The sequence below is a fragment of the Cervus elaphus genome, chromosome 25 (assembly GCF_910594005.1).
Source record: "Cervus elaphus chromosome 25, mCerEla1.1, whole genome shotgun sequence".
Taxonomy (NCBI): Eukaryota; Metazoa; Chordata; class Mammalia; order Artiodactyla; family Cervidae; genus Cervus; species Cervus elaphus.
In genome coordinates, this window is record NC_057839.1 from 56,754,128 (window position 1) to 56,771,587 (window position 17,460).

At 45.6% G+C, this 17,460-nt stretch overlaps 1 protein-coding gene across 2 annotated transcripts in view; it reads left to right on the top strand.

The window, feature by feature from the left end:
* Positions 1-74: 74 nt before the first annotated feature.
* MYO10 (myosin X) overlaps positions 75-17,460 on the top strand; it is a 256,895-nt gene continuing 239,509 nt past the window's right edge. For both annotated transcript variants that reach the window (XM_043887225.1, XM_043887226.1), the window contains exon 1: positions 75-583. In XM_043887225.1, coding sequence (XP_043743160.1) covers positions 563-583 — 21 coding nt within the window. In that variant the 5' untranslated portion in view covers positions 75-562. The remainder of the gene's footprint in view (positions 584-17,460) is intronic.

A 17,460-nucleotide genomic window follows, 5' to 3' on the forward strand; every position in this document is an offset into this window, starting at 1 on the left:
GGCGAGACGAGCGAGTGGGCGGGCCCGGACGAGAGGGCGGGCCGGGCCGTGCGCCCCTGTCCGCGAGTCTCGGTGTGACTGTGAGCCGGTGAGCTCCGGGCGCCGAATCCTCACCGCCGCGGCGCTCGAGCTGGGAGAACCACCTCCGGGGCTCGCTCTGTGGCCGCTGTTCTCCTGCCCGCCCTGAGCGCCTCGGGCCGGAGTGCAGAGGGAGTGGGGCGCGCTCCCCAGCCGCCCCCCGCCGCCCTCCCCCAACCCCGGGGAAGAATGTGCCACCAGCTGTTCTCCGCTCGCGAGCGCTGCGCCCAGGAGTGAGGAACTTGGAGCCCGAGGAGACAAAGGCTGCAGTTGGGACGGATGCGTTAAGAGTCTGGGGTTTGGGCAAACAAAAGGTGCGAAAGCCGAGAAGTGGGAGACGGAGATGGCAGCGGGGGAGCCCCGCGGGCTCGAGTTTCTGGGAGTCGCGCCTTGACACGCATGGTTCCCCCGGACCTTGGGCTGCATTGACTTCCGCGAGAGCTGAGAGCCGGACTCTGGCAAGTTGGGGAGCGCACGGGGAACAATGGACAACTTCTTCCCCGAGGTGAGTGAGCTCGCGGCCGGGAGGGCGGGCGCGGGCTCCCTTCCTGCCGGGGACCTGGCCTCCGGGGAGGGAAGACATGCGCCCCCGGCGCCGCGCGCACACCCGCTACCGCGCGCGCTAAGCCCGAGAGGGCGAAACTTTCGGGGAGTCGTCAGAAATCGAGCCCCGGGGGGGCGGGGGTGAGTCTCATGGCTGAGTAAGCCGGGTTGGGTTTTTATTTTGTCCCGCGCTCTCGTTTGGCCCCGGGATGCCGCGAAGGTGAGCGTCCTGGCGCAGGGGCGGCTGGCTCACCGGCTGTCCCGCGGCGCCCCGGGCGAGTTGAGCGGGCGACGAGGGGCCCTGACGGGAGGGCTGCCCGCCCCGCTGCCGGGGTGCGGGAAACCCCATGAAAAGGCTCATCGGGGACGTGCCTTTTCTCCAAGAAAGGTCTGGTCTGGTATTTCCTTTGCAAAACGTGCCGGCTTCCTGTGAGAGGGACGCAAAAGCTTCCAGAGGAGACGCTTAATGAAGTGTGAGAAGGGGGCGGCGAGCGTTCAGTCGTTGACTTGAGTTCTCCGCCCGTGGGACCTTTGGAGTGTAGGTTGCAGTGCTCCCCAAGAAGTGCTCCTTCAGGCTTTGAGATCATTCCAGAGCGTGAGATCAAAACATCACATGTTTGTGCTGACTGTCCTTGGCAGATTTTGAATTTGAATGTAAAGAAAATCGTTTAGGGCGCACTTTGGTTATTTTGAGAGATGGAACTGATGTTCCTTTTAGGGTCATTGAGGGCGGGACACCACGGTTACTTGAAACGCTTGACTTGAGAACCCTTTTTTTTTTCTTTTTTCTCTGGGATCGAGCGTTACTGTGGTTTCTTGGCTCCCTATCCTTTCTTGGTTGTGTTTATTTAACAAATTCTATTTAAGTTTGAGGTTTGAAGTGGCTCAAAGTAAACTTAGTTAGCTTAAGGAGTCTGATGTGACTTTCATTGAAAGCCAGGGGATGATTTGTAAACCCAGGACAGTTTTGGAACCTTCCAGCAATTTAGATTGGTGAGGGTTTGCCTCTGTGTTGGCTATCTGGCTTTATCAGAGTTAATTGGATTTATTATTTCAAGGCATTGTACTTTCCAGGTGCACACTTACCATAATATAAATAGTCTATAATAGCCAAAGTGGTATATTCTTGTGTAATAGTAATATCCATTTTTTTCCCCAAAAAGTGGCTTCTTACGTGTAATGCCTACATTCATGATGAAAAGCGAATTGGAAAGCAATTAATCATTCATTAATGCATATTTCTACTTAAAAGAAGAACACTGTAATTGCGAGGCTAGCGTTTCCTAACCCATAGACCTTTGTTTTCATGCCTGTAAGAAGGCACCAGAACGTTCTGCAGGAGTTGCAGGTTAACCAGTGATGAAAGACCAGCGGGCTATGTTTAATTGCTTTCATCTGTAAGAAAACCTGAGGCTCTGCCTGCGGGACACTAATTCTTAACTTTTTTTTTTTTTTTTTTTTTTGGTGGCAGGAAGGAGGCCCTTATTTTGCTTTTGTGTTGTGAATCTCTTAGGAAATTTGATGAGACACAGAATTTGTGTTCGATTTGTTGGGGTCCGGGTCCCCATGAAGCTTGCCTGTGGACCGCGGAGGAGGCTAGTGACCTCCCCTTTGGAAGAACTCTGCCCCCTAGTGCACCTGGGGAGAACTGCAGGATAACGTGGAACAGCCGCAGCCTCCTGCCCTGGATCCTACCCTTGGACTTGGAAATAACTCCCTCCTTACAATACACTTTTGTCCAGTGTAAGAAGACCTGGTTGTTGGATTTTATATCCACGATTAACATAATATTGAATTTGGCCTGCAGTGATCAACTTTTCCATTCCCTGCCTGTCCTAGGTAAAAAAGTCTTAACCCAAAGACGTTGACCCTTGCCTAAGGTTGAAGAGGTGGTTACAGAACCCACAGCCTTTATCCTCTGTTGCTGGTGATTTTAGTAGCTAGGGGAAATTTTTATGGGCTTAAAGTTATACTTTTGCTCTTGTGATGTATTTGTAGTGCAATGTTAATTTCTAATCAGAAATTTCTGATTAATTGATTTCTAGTCAATATTCATTTCTAATCAGAGTTCCTCCCCTAACCAGTTACTTTGGATGGGAAGTCAGCAGGGCCAGACTGGCTCTGCAGTGTTGTGTTCTTTGGGGACACACTTCTCTACCGTAGACCCTGTCTCTCTTAAGTATCTTAGAGCACCCTTTTGTGAAATTGTCCAGCGAAGAACATCTTGTAATGTCCTGTTAGAGCAGGAAGAGTAAGTGTGGAAGTGATATATTTCCAAGGACAGCAGATTTGAAGGGCCTTTTGTATTGCCAAGTGATGTCCTGTTCTTTGGTACCTTTTCCCTTCATGATTTAGGCATAATAACTTGTTGCTTGTTAGACAGCAGTTTGAAGCTAATGTTAACAATTGGAAAAAAAAATTATGTCGCATGTATTAGCTTTCTGTGTGAAGGGCCAAATAGCAAGGAAACAAGAGCTCCTTGTGACTAGCAGCTGCCATTTAGAGTGAGAGTTTCTCAAGCTGGGTACCATTGACATTCTGGGTCAGTCAGTTCTTTGATGGGGGGAATCTGTCCTGTGTATCGTGGGGTGTCGAGCAGCCTCCCTGGTCTCGACTCACTAGATATCAGTAGCATCCACAAGTCATGACAACCGAAGTGTCTTCAGATGATGCCAGATGAGCCACGGGGGGCAAAATCACTCTCAGTTGAGAATCACTGAGCTAGACCCCTGGATCAGTTCCTTGTGGAATTAATTCCTTGTGTGTTGCAGACACAGCCTTCTTGTCTGCTCTAAGTAGCATCGGGCTGCCGCTCAGCTGGAAGCCCATGAGGTTTGTGCCCAGCAGCTGATGGCTCCTGACTTCACATGTACCCACGGGTTGGAGAAACTGAGGGCTCCAGGCTCCCCAACTGTGTTTCCGTTTCTTCATGCTGTGTCTTAGATCTTTCTGACTTCTCTCGAGTGAACTGTGTGCACACTTCTGGGAAATTTGCCTTTTCAACGTTTAGAGGTAAGCTGTTCAAAAACTGACCTCAGGAAGAACCTAAGGTTACGTGTGTCTGAAACCAAATGCACTTTTAAAAGAGAAAAGGCTCAACTCAGAAAAGTGGCATGACTACCACGCAGATGTGTTGATGTTTTGAAGTGGCTGCTCTTTTTCCTCCAGGGCTGGGTAGAGTGCCTACAATACTGGAAAGGCCAGTCAGTGCCGGCTGGACCTTAAATGAGCTGGACTTCTCTGTCTTCTGTTGTAGGAACAGGTGTGGCATAATGGCTGATCAAGTGAAAGATCTTCTCAGGGTTATTAATAGGACACATGTGAACACTTTGATTTTCAGAAAATGTAAAACGTACACAAGTGAGATACTCATAAACACATAAAGCAGGATTGATGTTTTAAGGACTATATTGTCAGTGGAAAACATTCCAGCTGTACCTCCTTCTCAGTCTGGTTCAGCCTGGGCAGGAACAAACCCACCTCTCAAGGTGTTAAGTGGAAGCATCTTTCTTATTTCCACTTAATTTGGAAGGGAGTCTTAGGTTTGGTTGTTTCCTGGAACTCAAATAGTTATTTTAAACTGGAACGAGTTCTTGAGCCTATTTCTCCCCCGCCTTTTTTTTTTCCTGCATCTTATTGGTTGTTGTTTTTTTTTTTTTTTTTTGTCTTGGTACAAAAGCAAAACAAAACTGAAGACTCTTGTTTTTGGCAGCCCTCCCCCACCCAATCATCCCTCAAGGGCAAAGGCAAGCACTCAGGGCTTCCTTGTCCCACTGCATGCTGCAGGTGACCCCTTTGACGACCATAAAATGAAATCAGAGCATTCCCTGGTGTCTTCTTGTCTTGCAGTGAAGTCACAGTGCCCTGCCCTTTCTTTTAATTTTTTAAAAATGAAAAAAAAAAAAATTATTTGACTGCACCAGATCTCAGTTGAGGCATATGGGATCTCAGTCGGGGCATGCAGAATCTTTAGTTGCAGCATTCAGGATCTAGTTCCCTGATCAGGGATTGAACCCAGGTCCCTTGCATTGGGAGTGCGGAGTCTTAGCCGCTGGACCACCAGGGAAGTCTCAGTGCCCCACCAGGCTGGGAACAGCAAAGCTGCAGGAGCAGCAGTGAGCAGGGAGCCCTGGTCCTTTGGGTGCTCACCTCTCCCCAGGTCAGGCCCCGAGCAGCGTAGGCGGGGCGGGCACTGTTTAACCAGAGCCGGGCAGAGAGAGGGCGGTGTGTTTGCTTTTCCAGCAGCCTTTTAAGTGGGGTCACCTTTAAGGACAGGCACCTTGAATGTGCTCTTCTGTGGAGATTGGGCAGGGGGACGTAGGATACCTTCTTATAAATGGGTTTCAAAATTTTGCATTCAGGGTGACTGCTGGGTGATGCTCTCAGGTCATTGATTTGCAGGGAGCACTCCAGCTTCCCTGGTGGCTCAGATGGTAAGGAATCTGCCTGCAGTGCAGGAGACCAGGTTCTATCTCTGGGTCGGGAAGATCCCCTGGAGAAGGAAATGGCAACCCATTCCAGTATTCTTGCCTGAAGAATCCCATGGACAGAGGAGCCTGGTGGGCTGCAGTCCATGGGGTCGCAGAGAGTTGGAGATGAAACTAACACACACGTGCACTCAAGCAGGAGCCGTCTGGGAAGTCTGCCGGAAGCTGGGCCTCACTCCTGGGGCCTGCCATGCTGCTAGGTTGGGTGAAAGCACCTCATCACTAAGAGTAGAAAAGATGTGGGCTTTGGGAGCTTGGCTGCACACCCCCTCCGCACTTACAGGCTCTCAGTCAGGTTATCTGACCTTCCAGGGCTTCATTTCTCTGTCTGTGTTGTTGTTTAGTCGCTAAATTGTGTCCCGACTCTTTTTGAGTCCATGGACTGCAGCATGCCAGGCCTCCCTGTCCCTCACTCTCTCCCAGAGTGTGCCCAAGTTCTGTTGTCTATAAGTGAGCATAATAGTGTTGACCTTGCATGGCTATTAAGAGAATTCAAGATAAGGTTTACAAGGCACTTGGCACTTGGTAGATGAGTAATAATACAAGGTTAGAGTAACTTGAAAATTAAGAACAAGTGGTGTCTGATGGTGACTGAAACTCCAGTCCTCAATGGGGCAGGGAAATCTTGGCTTTGGGGCTGTCTCCAGTGTCATTTCTGGTATTGGACTGCATTTATTTTCTTCCTTTTGACCAATACATGTCTGGCTGATGTTCCAGAATGCTGTCAGAAACATGTCTACATTGCTTATAAAGTCAAGTTCACATTCTTAGTCTGGTTTCCAAGACTTCCTGGTTTGGCAACTCTTTATTCTTTTCCCCTCTGTGAATTGGATTCCACAGGATCTATTACCTGGCCTACACCGTACCTTTGTCTGTCCTGTCCTCTCTGCCGATCTGATGTCCTGCTGTCTCGCTCCTTTTTTGGAACCATCCCCACAGGTCTAGTTCATGGTCACTCCTCTCTTTCCTGTGGACTTGGCTCTCTTTCTTTCTGTCCTGGTTGTGTTAGGACCTGGGTGTTCATTGGAAGGACTGATGTTGAAGCTGAAACTCCAATCCTTTGGCCACCTGATGTGAAGAACTGACTCATTGGAAAAGACCCTGATGCTGGGAAAGATTGAAGGCAGGAGGAGATGGGGACAACAGAGGATGAGATGGTTGGATGGCATCACCGACTCAATGGACATGAGTTTGGGTGAACTCTGGGAGTTGGTGATGGACAGGGAAGCCTGGCGTGCTGCGGATCATGGGGTCGCAAAGAGTCGGACACAACTGAGCAAGTGAACTGAACTGTTAGGAATTTACCCTCTTTTAGCTAGAGGCTTTGATTTTTTTCTTCTTTCTCAAATGCGTAGTCTTGAAAAGTTAAATATTTGATTTATAAGTTTTATCAAAAGTCCTCTACCATGGGATGCTATCCTGTGTAGCTGTTATTTTCCTCTTAAGTACAGATTCTTTTTTTTAATGTCAGGAGGGGAGATGGTTCTAACTTTTCCTTTTGATTATGAAGCGTTTTATAATTCTTTGAAGACAGTGAAAAGTACTTCTGCAGTTTATTGAGTGCTATGTGCCTGGCATGTTTCTGAGCACTTTACATTCAGTAATTCGTCCAGTAAGTAAGTAATAACCTTATGAGTAGGGCTCTGTCAATGAGGAAAATGAGGCACAGAGAGGTTGAGTAATTAGCCCAAGGTCACACAGCGATGGCCAGGCTTTGAACCCAGACAGGCTGTCTCCAGGACCTCTGGGCTCTTCACTGCCATGCTTTCCTTTCCCGTTGGTGTCATTTGTATTATGCTTGCATCACTGTTTCTTTGATGATGTACCTTCGACCTTAGGCAGTTAGTAAATAAGTTTTGAGTTGAAAACTGCTTGGAGGCTTGGGAAAACAAGTGACCCACACCCCCCAGAAACTCTGCAAACCCAGCAGGAAAATGTTCATCGGCTTTTGAGCATGCCCCTAATTTTTATTTGGTGTGCTTTTTTACTCAGGAAGGACATGTATCCTCATAAAATATAGCATCTAAAGCTGCAGGCCCCAAGCTCATGAGGATGGTAGGGAGATTTAGATGATAAGGCACTTAGAAAACTAGAGTTTTGAGAAGTTTCGTTTCTTTTTTTTTTTTTTCTTTTTTTAATTAAAAGAAAGGGTAGAACTCATTTGTCTCCTCAGTTCTAACTCTCAAGTTTTCAGTTCCTCTTGGAGGTTTTCTGATGGAATCTTCTTTCGATTAAAGATTCTGGCTACTTTCCAGACTGCCCCTGTGTCTGTTGTTTTACTTGTTCGCTTATGAAATGTTTGTGAGGGGACTGATCATTGACAGTGGAGTGGAACGTTTTCCAAAGAGCATCCTTGAATAAAACATTTTTCTGCTTTGCTAAGAGCTGTTCGGAAAATGTGTCTGCCAGGCTTAATGTACAAAACTCCCAATTTAAACCTACCCTCTCATGTTGCATGACATCACATCATCTGACTTTGCTAGTTATAGGAAAAAGTGTCAGAGTCCTTGTGGCAAAGCCATGACGCATCTGTTGAAACGTGGCCAGAGCAGGAGACGACCAGATGGCAGTTAGGCATTTATTTCACAGTTTTACCTTCCCCCCAGATTTAGGATCCATTCTTCCGGGATGAAAATTGCTTCTGTATACAGGCATTTAACATTATGATAATTATTATTATTATTTTTTTTAAAGATTTATATTAGAAAAGGTAGGTAAAGTTGAATTTTTGTGCTTTGGGGATGGAATATTTATCTTGATTACCTGTCAGTGATTAAAGGGCAAGGTAAGATGAGGTTTGACTGGTGTCGTGGACAGTAGCTTTTTCACTTGGCCTCTTACCTAATACTGGGTTCCACAAGAATCCCGTAGTTCTTGTGTGTCATTTTTGGGGGTCAGTTAATAACCTGTAAGCAGTATCCATTAACAGTGACATGTGTTGTGGAGAGAGAAGTACCTCTTTGTAGTGTCTCTACTCATGTGGTCTGCTTTGTTAAAACCAGCCAGTGTGATAAGGCAAGGAAAAGAAATGAAAAGCTTTCATACTTTTATATATAGATAATCCTAGGGCCCTTCCCTGGTGGCTCAGTTGGTAAAGAATCCGCCTGCCGAGCAGGAGACCTGGGTTCAGTCCCTGGGTTGGGAAGACCCCCTGGAGAAGGGAACAGCTACCCACTCCAGTATTCTGGCCTGGAGAATTCCATGGACAGAGGGACCTGACAGGCTACAGTCCATGGGGTTGCAAAGAGTCGGACACGACTGAGCGACTTTCACTTTCTTTTCATATAGATAATCCTAAAATTGTATATATGTATGTATTCAATTATGTTAGAACTAATAAGTGAATTTTGCAAGGTTGCAAGATACAGGATCAATATACAAAAAATAACAATTTCTTTATGCTAGCATTGAACTATCTGAAAGTAAATAAGAAAGGAATTCCATTCACAAAAGTATTAAAAAAGAAAATTTCAAGAATTAAAAAAAGGTCTATTTTAAAAGAAGCTTTTCTAGTAGGTTGCATGCTTGTGTGTGTGGCTACTGTTGATTTTTGGGTTTATCAGCTTCATTTACTTAAATTGGGTTACTAGAAATATATCCGTATTTAGGAATATTCCTGCTTAAGAAAAAAAAGCCTTGATAAACATAGATACAGTATATTACTTTTCCGTGTCATTCTTAGATTCATTTTTTCCCCCTTTATCCTGCAAAGAGTTTGTACCATGTTTAGAAAATGTAGAAAATGCCGTGAACAAAGGATAAAAACTTCCTTGGTCTTACTGTTAGTGTTCTGTTTGCCTCTGTATCTGTTTCTGTGAAACCACATATGCAGTGTTTTTCACTTACTTGAGAGAAGCTTTAGATCTTAAGAATCTTGTGTGTATTCAGGCAGCCCCCATCGTTTTCAGGGCCAGGGATAAGAGTATGAATGCACACCCTGTATGACATCTCTAAATATATGTTGTAAATCAAGCTACCAAATTGGTAAATAAGTGTCTTCTAATCTCCTGCCTTGACAGATATACCTTCATTGTGATGTAATAAAAAATATACGAAAAAAATAAAAAAAGCTATGTGTTTTCTTGCCGAAAGTCAGATCATCAAAGATGAACAAAGATAATTATAGTTGGCATGTGTGTGGGTGTTCTGTTGATGGACAAGTGATGTTTGCATGAATAATAGACATATGCTCCATAGTAAATTTTCCACAGACCTGCTTTTCTTGCCCATATTTCAGTAGAATCATTAATTATATGGTTGCAGTCAAGATTTTCACAATAACTTGTTTTACTGACAGTAACACTAAAGTAGAAGACCTTTCTTGAGTCACTGTGGTTCTTTAGTTCATTTCAGTTTGGGGAGGGCTGGGTTTGCTAAGGCAGACAGTAGTTGTTGGTACTGTCAACAAAATTCCTATAGCAATATTTAGGTTAAAAAGAAGGAATGAGATTACCTGATATAGGTTATTGATAGTGCAAGAAGTACACAGTGTTATAGTTTTATTCTATGAGTCATGTAAATAATATTGTGAATTGCCACTATTTCTGAAAATATTCCTCAAACTTTTCAATCTTGTGTATATTATAAAGAAAACTGAAAGCAGAAGTAATTCATTAAAAATCTGTTTTTAGATGAGACTAAATCTTAACATATCTTGGCCAGAAAATATATATAAAGATGTATTAAGGGATTATGCATGTGTTAATCTTTCTTCCTAGTCATGTAAATGTTTTTATTTCCTTACATTTCCTGAAAATACCAATTTTGTTGCATGTTTCACATGTATTGATAGTTTCTATTTGAAGAAATTTTTCTCTAAGAAAAAAAAAAACAAACCACAATTTTTAAAAAGTGAAGTGGCCAAATTAGGTTCGTTGGGGTTTTGAAAGCTTTTGCTACTATTATTTATAGTAAGCAAGAGTTTATATCAAATGATCGCTGCTACTGCAAGTTCAGAATTAATAATTTTCCAGCAAAGATTGGTTTCACTCTTTATTTGAGGAACTTCTGTTTGTTAACCTCTTTTTTCTCTTTTTCCCATTTTTGTGATGTACAGGGCTGTACTCTAAAGCCAATAGTCCAAGGCAGGTGTCCTGGGTGTCTGATCTCAGTGGTCCTGCCTGTCTTCCTGGGCACGCATTCCTGTGTTGTCCATTTTAGGTGTTTTTCTCGGTGCTTGCTCTTATAGAAAATAGCACACATACATTCTTACACCCAGCTCATTGCACGCTTGCCTGATTATTTCTTGAGGTTAGATTTTCCGGGAGTGGAGATGTTGGCTCATAGGGTTTGCACATGTTTACTTAGACTGTTTGGCAGAAAAGCTTTCTGAGAGGTGTCTGTGCATCTTGGAGCAGGCACAGCTGAACCAGCCTGTCATGACGTACCTGTGATAGTAGGGGCTTATTAGAGTCTTGATGACATGCCTTGTTTCACAGGGGAAACACATGATACTTGATTTCTGTGTCTACTGGTGGGTTGGGTTCTTCTCTGAACCAGACTGGAGGAGGGAGGCGTTCTCTCAGTTAATTACTAGGGGGATGTTTATCCACATTCAAACCCAGAAAATCCCAGCGTGGTTCCTGATGTTCATTTAAGACCAAAGCACACACAGGGTCCTGACTTCATGCTGCCTGGGGAGCCATTGGCTATTTGTTTGGGGAATTTTTATATGAATTTTTCTTTGAGTTCTCATTCCTTTGCATTGTAAGTATCCTTGTGAATTAACCCTGGGCTGTAACAGTTATGTGGGGGTGGTTCCAACTGTAGGGGTTTAGGTAACACGCCACACTGTCGTGGGGAGGGGTGTGTGTGTGTGTGTGTGTGTGTGTGTGTGTGTATGTGTGTGTGTGTGTGTGTGTGTGTGTGTGTGTGTGTGTGAGACTTTAAGGCTTATTATTATTTCTTAAACTTATTTATCTTTGGCTGCGCTGGGTCTTCGTTTCTGTGCATGGGCTTTCTCTAGCTGCAGGCTCTAGAGCTTGCGGGATTCAGTAGTTGTGGCTCACAGTCTTAGCTGCCCTGAGGCATGTGGACTGTTCCCAGAGCAGGGACTGAACCCAGGTCCCCTGCCTTGGCAGGCAGATTCCTAATCACCGGACCACCAAGGAGGTCCTAAGGCTTATTATTTTTATTAATTACCCCCAGGAAATCTTTCCATGGACTTCGAGATAGACGTGTTGAATGCTTTGTGGACATGACCCTCCACCTTTTACAGTGCATACCATTGTCGTTTAGTGCGGATCTGCTTCTGTTTATCTCTGCCCACAGTTTGTTCTTTTAGGGTTTGTACAGCCCTTCTGTAGATTTCAGCCTCAGATTTTCAGAGGTGGGCAAGTGCACCCTCTTTGTAGGCCTTCTCAACCTCAGCACCCTTGACATTTCAGCCGGGTTAGTTATAGTAGCGTGGGGCTGTCCTGTGCTTTGGAGGGTGTTGAGCTGCATCCCTGGCCTCTGGTCCTTTCCTGGTGGCTCAGATGGTAAACAATCCACTTGCAATGCAGGAGACTCAGGTTTGATCCCTGAGTCGGGAGAATTCCCTGGAGAAAGGGACTGGCTCTGGACTCTGGTATTCTTGCCTGGAGAATTCCATGGACAGAGGAGCCTGGCGGACTATGGTCCATGGGGTTGCAAAGAGTCCGACGTGACTGAGTGACTCACACTTTCACTTTCTTTCCTGGGTAGGAAAGGGGTGCAGAATCGCTCTAGTGGAGAACCCTTGTACCATGGCCATGATCTTGTGAAGTGAGGTTGCTCAGTCGTGTCCGACTCTTTGCTGGCCCCATGGACTGTAGCCCGCCAGGCTCCTCTGTCCATGGGATTTTCCAGTCAAGGATACTGGAGTGGGTTGCCATTTCCTTCTCCAGGAGATCTTCCCGACCCAGGGATTGAACCCCGGTCTCCCGCATTGTAGGCAGATGCTTTACCATTTGTATGGCCACAGTTTAAATTTGGATCTTGCCAGCATTTTTTTCACCCTTCTTTGTTTATATCCATTCCTGATTGCCTTTTTTTTTTTGGTCTGTTTGGGTGATGGGGAAGCACACGTTTATCAGTATTGCAATTTTATTCTATTTAGGATCCTAACTCTCCCCGTGTGATGTGGACACTTAGAATTGGTTTATCATCTAAACTTGGAGTAGGAAATGGCAACTCACTCCAGTTTTCTTGCCTGGAGAAGTCCATGGATAGATGAGCCTCTGGTAGGCTTACAGTCCATGGGGTCACAGAGAGTCGGACACGACAGCATACATGCACATTGTCTAAGTTGTGTTGTTCCATCTGGTGGGAATATTCACTTCCAACTGTACTCTCTGCCCTAAGGCTTTTGTTGGTCTCCCTCCTAGCATTTTACCTCGTGTTCCCAAAGTCCTCTGCTTAGATCACTAGAGAAATGTTTATTATACTGTGTTATCAAACTAACTGTTGTTCTCTACTAGGATAAAAGGAGGCCATATTTTTTTAAAGTTTTGAGAACATGTTGAGGTAAATTATATCTATTGCTTTCTCCCTGTCTGTTTCATATAGTCTCACTCCGGCATGCTTTGTTTTTTTGCAATATAGACTCAGATGTTGCCAGAACAGCCCAGAGAGGCCCTGTGTACCTGTCACCCAGCTTTCTTGGGAGTGATGTCTTATATAACAATAGGTAACAGTAGTACGGAATCAAAAGCAGGAAATTGTCATTGGTACGGTTTGCTGTTTTTGCTCACTCAGTTGTGTCTGCCTGTTTGCAACCTCATGGACTGCAGCACACTAGGCCTCCCTGTCCTTCACCATCTCCCGGAGTTTGCTCAAATTCATGTCCGTTGAGTTGATGATGCCATCCAACCATCTCATCCTCTGTCGTCCCTTCTTCTCCTGCCCTCAGTCTTTCCCAGCATCAGGGTACAGTTTGCAGATCTCATTCAGATTTTTTACATCCATTCATCTGTATGTGCACATGTATAATTCTAGGTTATGTTACCACATCTATAGATTCGTGAAGCCACCAGCACAACCATGATGCAGAACTTTCCCTTGCTCCATTCTACCCCATGAGAAATAGTCCCAGCCTTCCCCCAGTCCCTCGTAACCACTAATCTGTTCTCTATACCTTTCTCATTCGAGACTGTTACATAAATCAACCAGTGTGTAAATTCTCTGGGGTTGGCATTTTCCACTTACTTGTCTTGAGACCCATCCATGTGGTGTGCATCACGAGTTCCGTTTTATTGCGGAGCAATATTCCAGTGGACTGTTACCCTTTTAATACCCGTGCCAACATCCCTTATCATTCTGAGGCCAGCAGTTGTTTGCGTAGTAAGTTACTCTGTCCCATGGCTGCTGGGAACTCAGAGTCTCGTGGCCCTCCTAGTTTACCCCTTGCAGTCTATTTTACTGCTGCTGTCAAAAAATGTTTTGATTGGTGACTCCGTCTCAAGCCCTTTGAGGTAGATTCGCTCAGACCTAGTGCATTTGAACCCTTGCTCACCAAGCAGCAGATTCCTGTTCGTCATCGCTTTCCCTGAGACAGAAGCTTCATGAAATCAGTGACTTGATAGCTAGACTTTCAAGGTCACACATGTGACAGCCCCCATATGGAACAGCCAGGTGAGCAGTGTTGGAGTTCTTTAGAACCTCGACTTGGGATGCTGAATAAGAGAGTGACAAGATATTCTGGTCATCCATCAGTATCTCGGCAGGACGGGATGGAAGGGGGGCGGATATTTTTGATGTAAGCCAGGTGGCACTTGTGGTAAAGTACCCACCTGCCAATGCAGGAGAGCTAAGAAATGCAAGTTCGATCCCTGGGTCAGGAAGATCCCCTGGAGGAGGGCATAGCAACCCACTCCAGTATTCTTGTCTCGAGAATCCCATGGACAGAGGAGCCTGGTGGGCTACGGTGCTAAGTGACTTAGCACACAAGACGTCCAAGGGCAGGGAAAGTGCCCTGACTTGTTGGGTACATGGTGTTGGCAGCAGCGAGGACTCATCTGGCTGGGAGGTGTGACCAGAGAAATGGAACAGACGAGGTCCAGCCTCCACCTAAAGGCTGGTCACCCTGCAGGCTGGGAGGCTCGGAGCATAGAGCAGGGAAGCACCCTCACTCTGGTCCCAGGTCTGGCCAGTTTGGGAGGAATCCCAGGTGAAGATGAGCCCAGCAGAGAGGGGAGTATTGCCCAGTTATTTCTTACCGGTCACTGGCTTGTATTTACTGCCGCCTTCTTGCTGCTGCTGATCCCATGCTTTGAAAAAAGTTTATTGGGAACAGGGGGAAAAAGCCTTAAGAGAGGTGAAGAAGTGAAGTGAAAGTTGCTCAGTCATGTCCAATTCTTTGTGACGCCATGGACCGTGCAGTCCATGGAATTCTCCAGGCCAGAATACTGGAGTGGGTAGCCTTTCCCTTCTCCAGGGGATCTTCCCAACCCAGGGATTGAACCCAGGTCTCATGCATTGCAGGCGGACTCTTTACCTGCTGAGCCACAAGAATACTGGAGTGGGTAGCCTTTCTCTTCTCCAGCGGATCTTCCCAACCTAGGAATTGAACCAGGGTCTCCTGCGTTGCAGGCGGATTCTTTCCCAACTGAGCTTAGGTAAATCTGTTGAAAAGGAACTCTCGATACCTTTTATAAAATCCCCTGGGTGAGGGGCCTCATGACAGTCCCCCAGTCTGGGGGCACACAGTCTGAACTCCCTTGACTTCTACTGCAAGCTTCCAAGCCAGCCCTCGGCCCAGCTCTGCAGTCTCTGCCTGGGATCCCTGCCCTTGCTACCTGCTTCCTTTGTGACAAAAATCTGAGTCCAGAGTGAGCCCCGCATCCTAGCGTGTGCTCTGCTGCTTGCCTCCTGGGTTGTCTATCCAAGGGTTTCTCCACATATGACTTTTCTCTTTGTAACTCCTGTTTTACATGAATAATGTCCACCTGCTCTTGTTTTTTGGCAAGGATGTGTATAGAGTGTGACCAGTGTTTCAACAACAAGTAGGTAAGATGTTACTTCTGAAGCATAAAAGAGATTTTTTTGGTTTAAACTGGATTAGCGTGCATGGTTCATTGCTCAGTGTCCTTTTTTTGACCCTATGGACTGTAGGCGGCCAGACTCCTCTGTTTATACGATCCTCCAGTGATCTGCAGTGGGTAGCCATTCCCTTCTCCAGGGGATCTTCCTGACCCAGGGATCAAACCCGGGTCTCCCGCATTGCAGGCATGGATTCTTTACCGTCTGATCTTTGCAGCCATGAAATTAAAAGACGCTTACTCCTTGGAAGGAAAGTTATGACCAACCTAGACAGCAGATTAAAAAGTAGAGACATTACTTTGCCAACAAAGGTCCATCTAGTCAAGGCTATGGTTCTCCCAGTGGTCATGTATGGATGTGAGAGTTGGACTATAAAGAAAGCTGAGCACCAAAGAATTGATGCTTTTGAACTGTGGTATTGGAGAAGACTGGAGAATCCTTTGGACTGCAAGGAGATCCACCAGTCCATCCTAAAGGAGATCAGTCCTGAATGTTCATTGGTAGGACTGAAGCTGAAGCTGAAACTCCAATACTTTGGCCACCTGATGCGAAGAGCTGACTCATTTGAAAAGACCCTGATGCTGGGAAAGATTGAGGGCAAGAGGAGAAGGGGACGACAGAGGAAGAGATGGTTGGATGGCATCACCGACTCGATGGACATGGGTTTGGGTGGACTCTGGGAGTTGGTGATGGACAGGGAGACATGGCGTGCTGCAGTTCATGGGGTTGCAAAGACTCAGACATGACTGAGTGACTGAACTGAACTACCAGGAAAGCCTCAAACTGGTTTATATATATGAAATTAATATATCACACAGATGTGCATGTGTACATATGTGTGTATATGTATCAGTATATGTAGTTTATATATACATATAAAAACATGTGCGTGGATGCTCAGATGCTTCAGTCATACCCGTCTCAGACCCCAGGGACTGTAGCCCACCAGGCTTCTCTGTCCATGGGATGCTCTAGGCAAGAATACTGGAGTGGGTTGCCGTTTCCTTCTAAATAATCGGGTAGCATGTGGGATCGTAGTTCCCCTACCAGAGATCCCCTGTAGTGAAGCACAGAGCTTTATTGGACCACCAGGGAAATCCCTTATAAAAACATATATACACATATATGCTCAGTGGTAGTTCAGGCGGTAATCTGCCTGCAATTCGGGAGACCTGGGTTCGATTCTTGGGTTGGGAAGATCTCCTGGAGAAGGGCATCGCAACCCACTCCAGTATTCTTGCCTGGAGAATCCCCATGGACAGAGAAGTCTGGCGGGCTACAGTCCATGGGGTCACAAAGAGTTGGACAGAACTGAGTGACTAAGCATAGCATAGTGTCATGGTTTCTAACTGAGGCAGACAGAGCTCTTGGGAACAGAAGTATCTTGGCCAAGGCCACGTTGCCTAGGGTTTTTGTCACATCTAGTAGATATATTGTTTGGTGTCCAGAAGCAGAGTTTGTATTGGCAGTGGTTCTGAACTTACAGTTTTCTAAGAAGATGAGAATCAGAAGCAGCTTTCCCACTGTTTTGCATACGACTTGCCTTGTTAGGATGGGATCATCGGAATATTGCCCTGTTAATCCTGGGTATTCTGTATTTGCATAAGATTTTCACTCCTTTGGGAATTCTCGAAAAAGTAGATGCCAAGTTCAACTTCAAGGATATGAAGTCAGGTGCAGACGGCGAATTCTGGCATTAATTTTCAGACCTTGAGAACCACTGAGATTCTTGGATGTGTCTCTTGGTAATGTAGCTTTTTCAGCTGTAACAATTTCTTGCCTTTGAGTAGATCTGGTGGGCTAGCTCAGGGTAATTTAGGTTCTAAGACCATGTTCACTTAAGGTTCTCTTTGAAAAGGCCAGTGCACCTTTTCTGTAAATGTTTTAAAGATGGAGCCTCTTGTTTTTCTAAGTATGTATAAGAAGAAAAAGCATCTGATAAAATGAGCTCCGGGTTGTGACATTAGCAGAACTGGTGTCTGCCAGACAGTATTCTGGAGAACGAGCAAGTCAGGGACTCTGCGTATGTTGTGAAGGGTGAATCGGTCATCTATTTTCACCATAGTTCTTTTCCAATGTTTTACAGCAAAAAATTAAGACGCGAGTCATTGGCTCTAAGAGTAAAAATGGGGGGCAAAATCGGTTCAGTTTGGCTGCCTTGGGCTGTGGTCTTCTGTGACTTGCAAGCAGTGTTGAGAAAAATGTACCTCTGAAATGAATAGGTAAAATCTTTTAGAGAACTCGATGGCTCTGCAGTGGGAGTATAACTTTATATTTATTCACCTATTATCTTATGAGATATCAGGTGGATTCCTTTAACCCGGGGCACAGAGGACAAGGTTACCTGACCCAA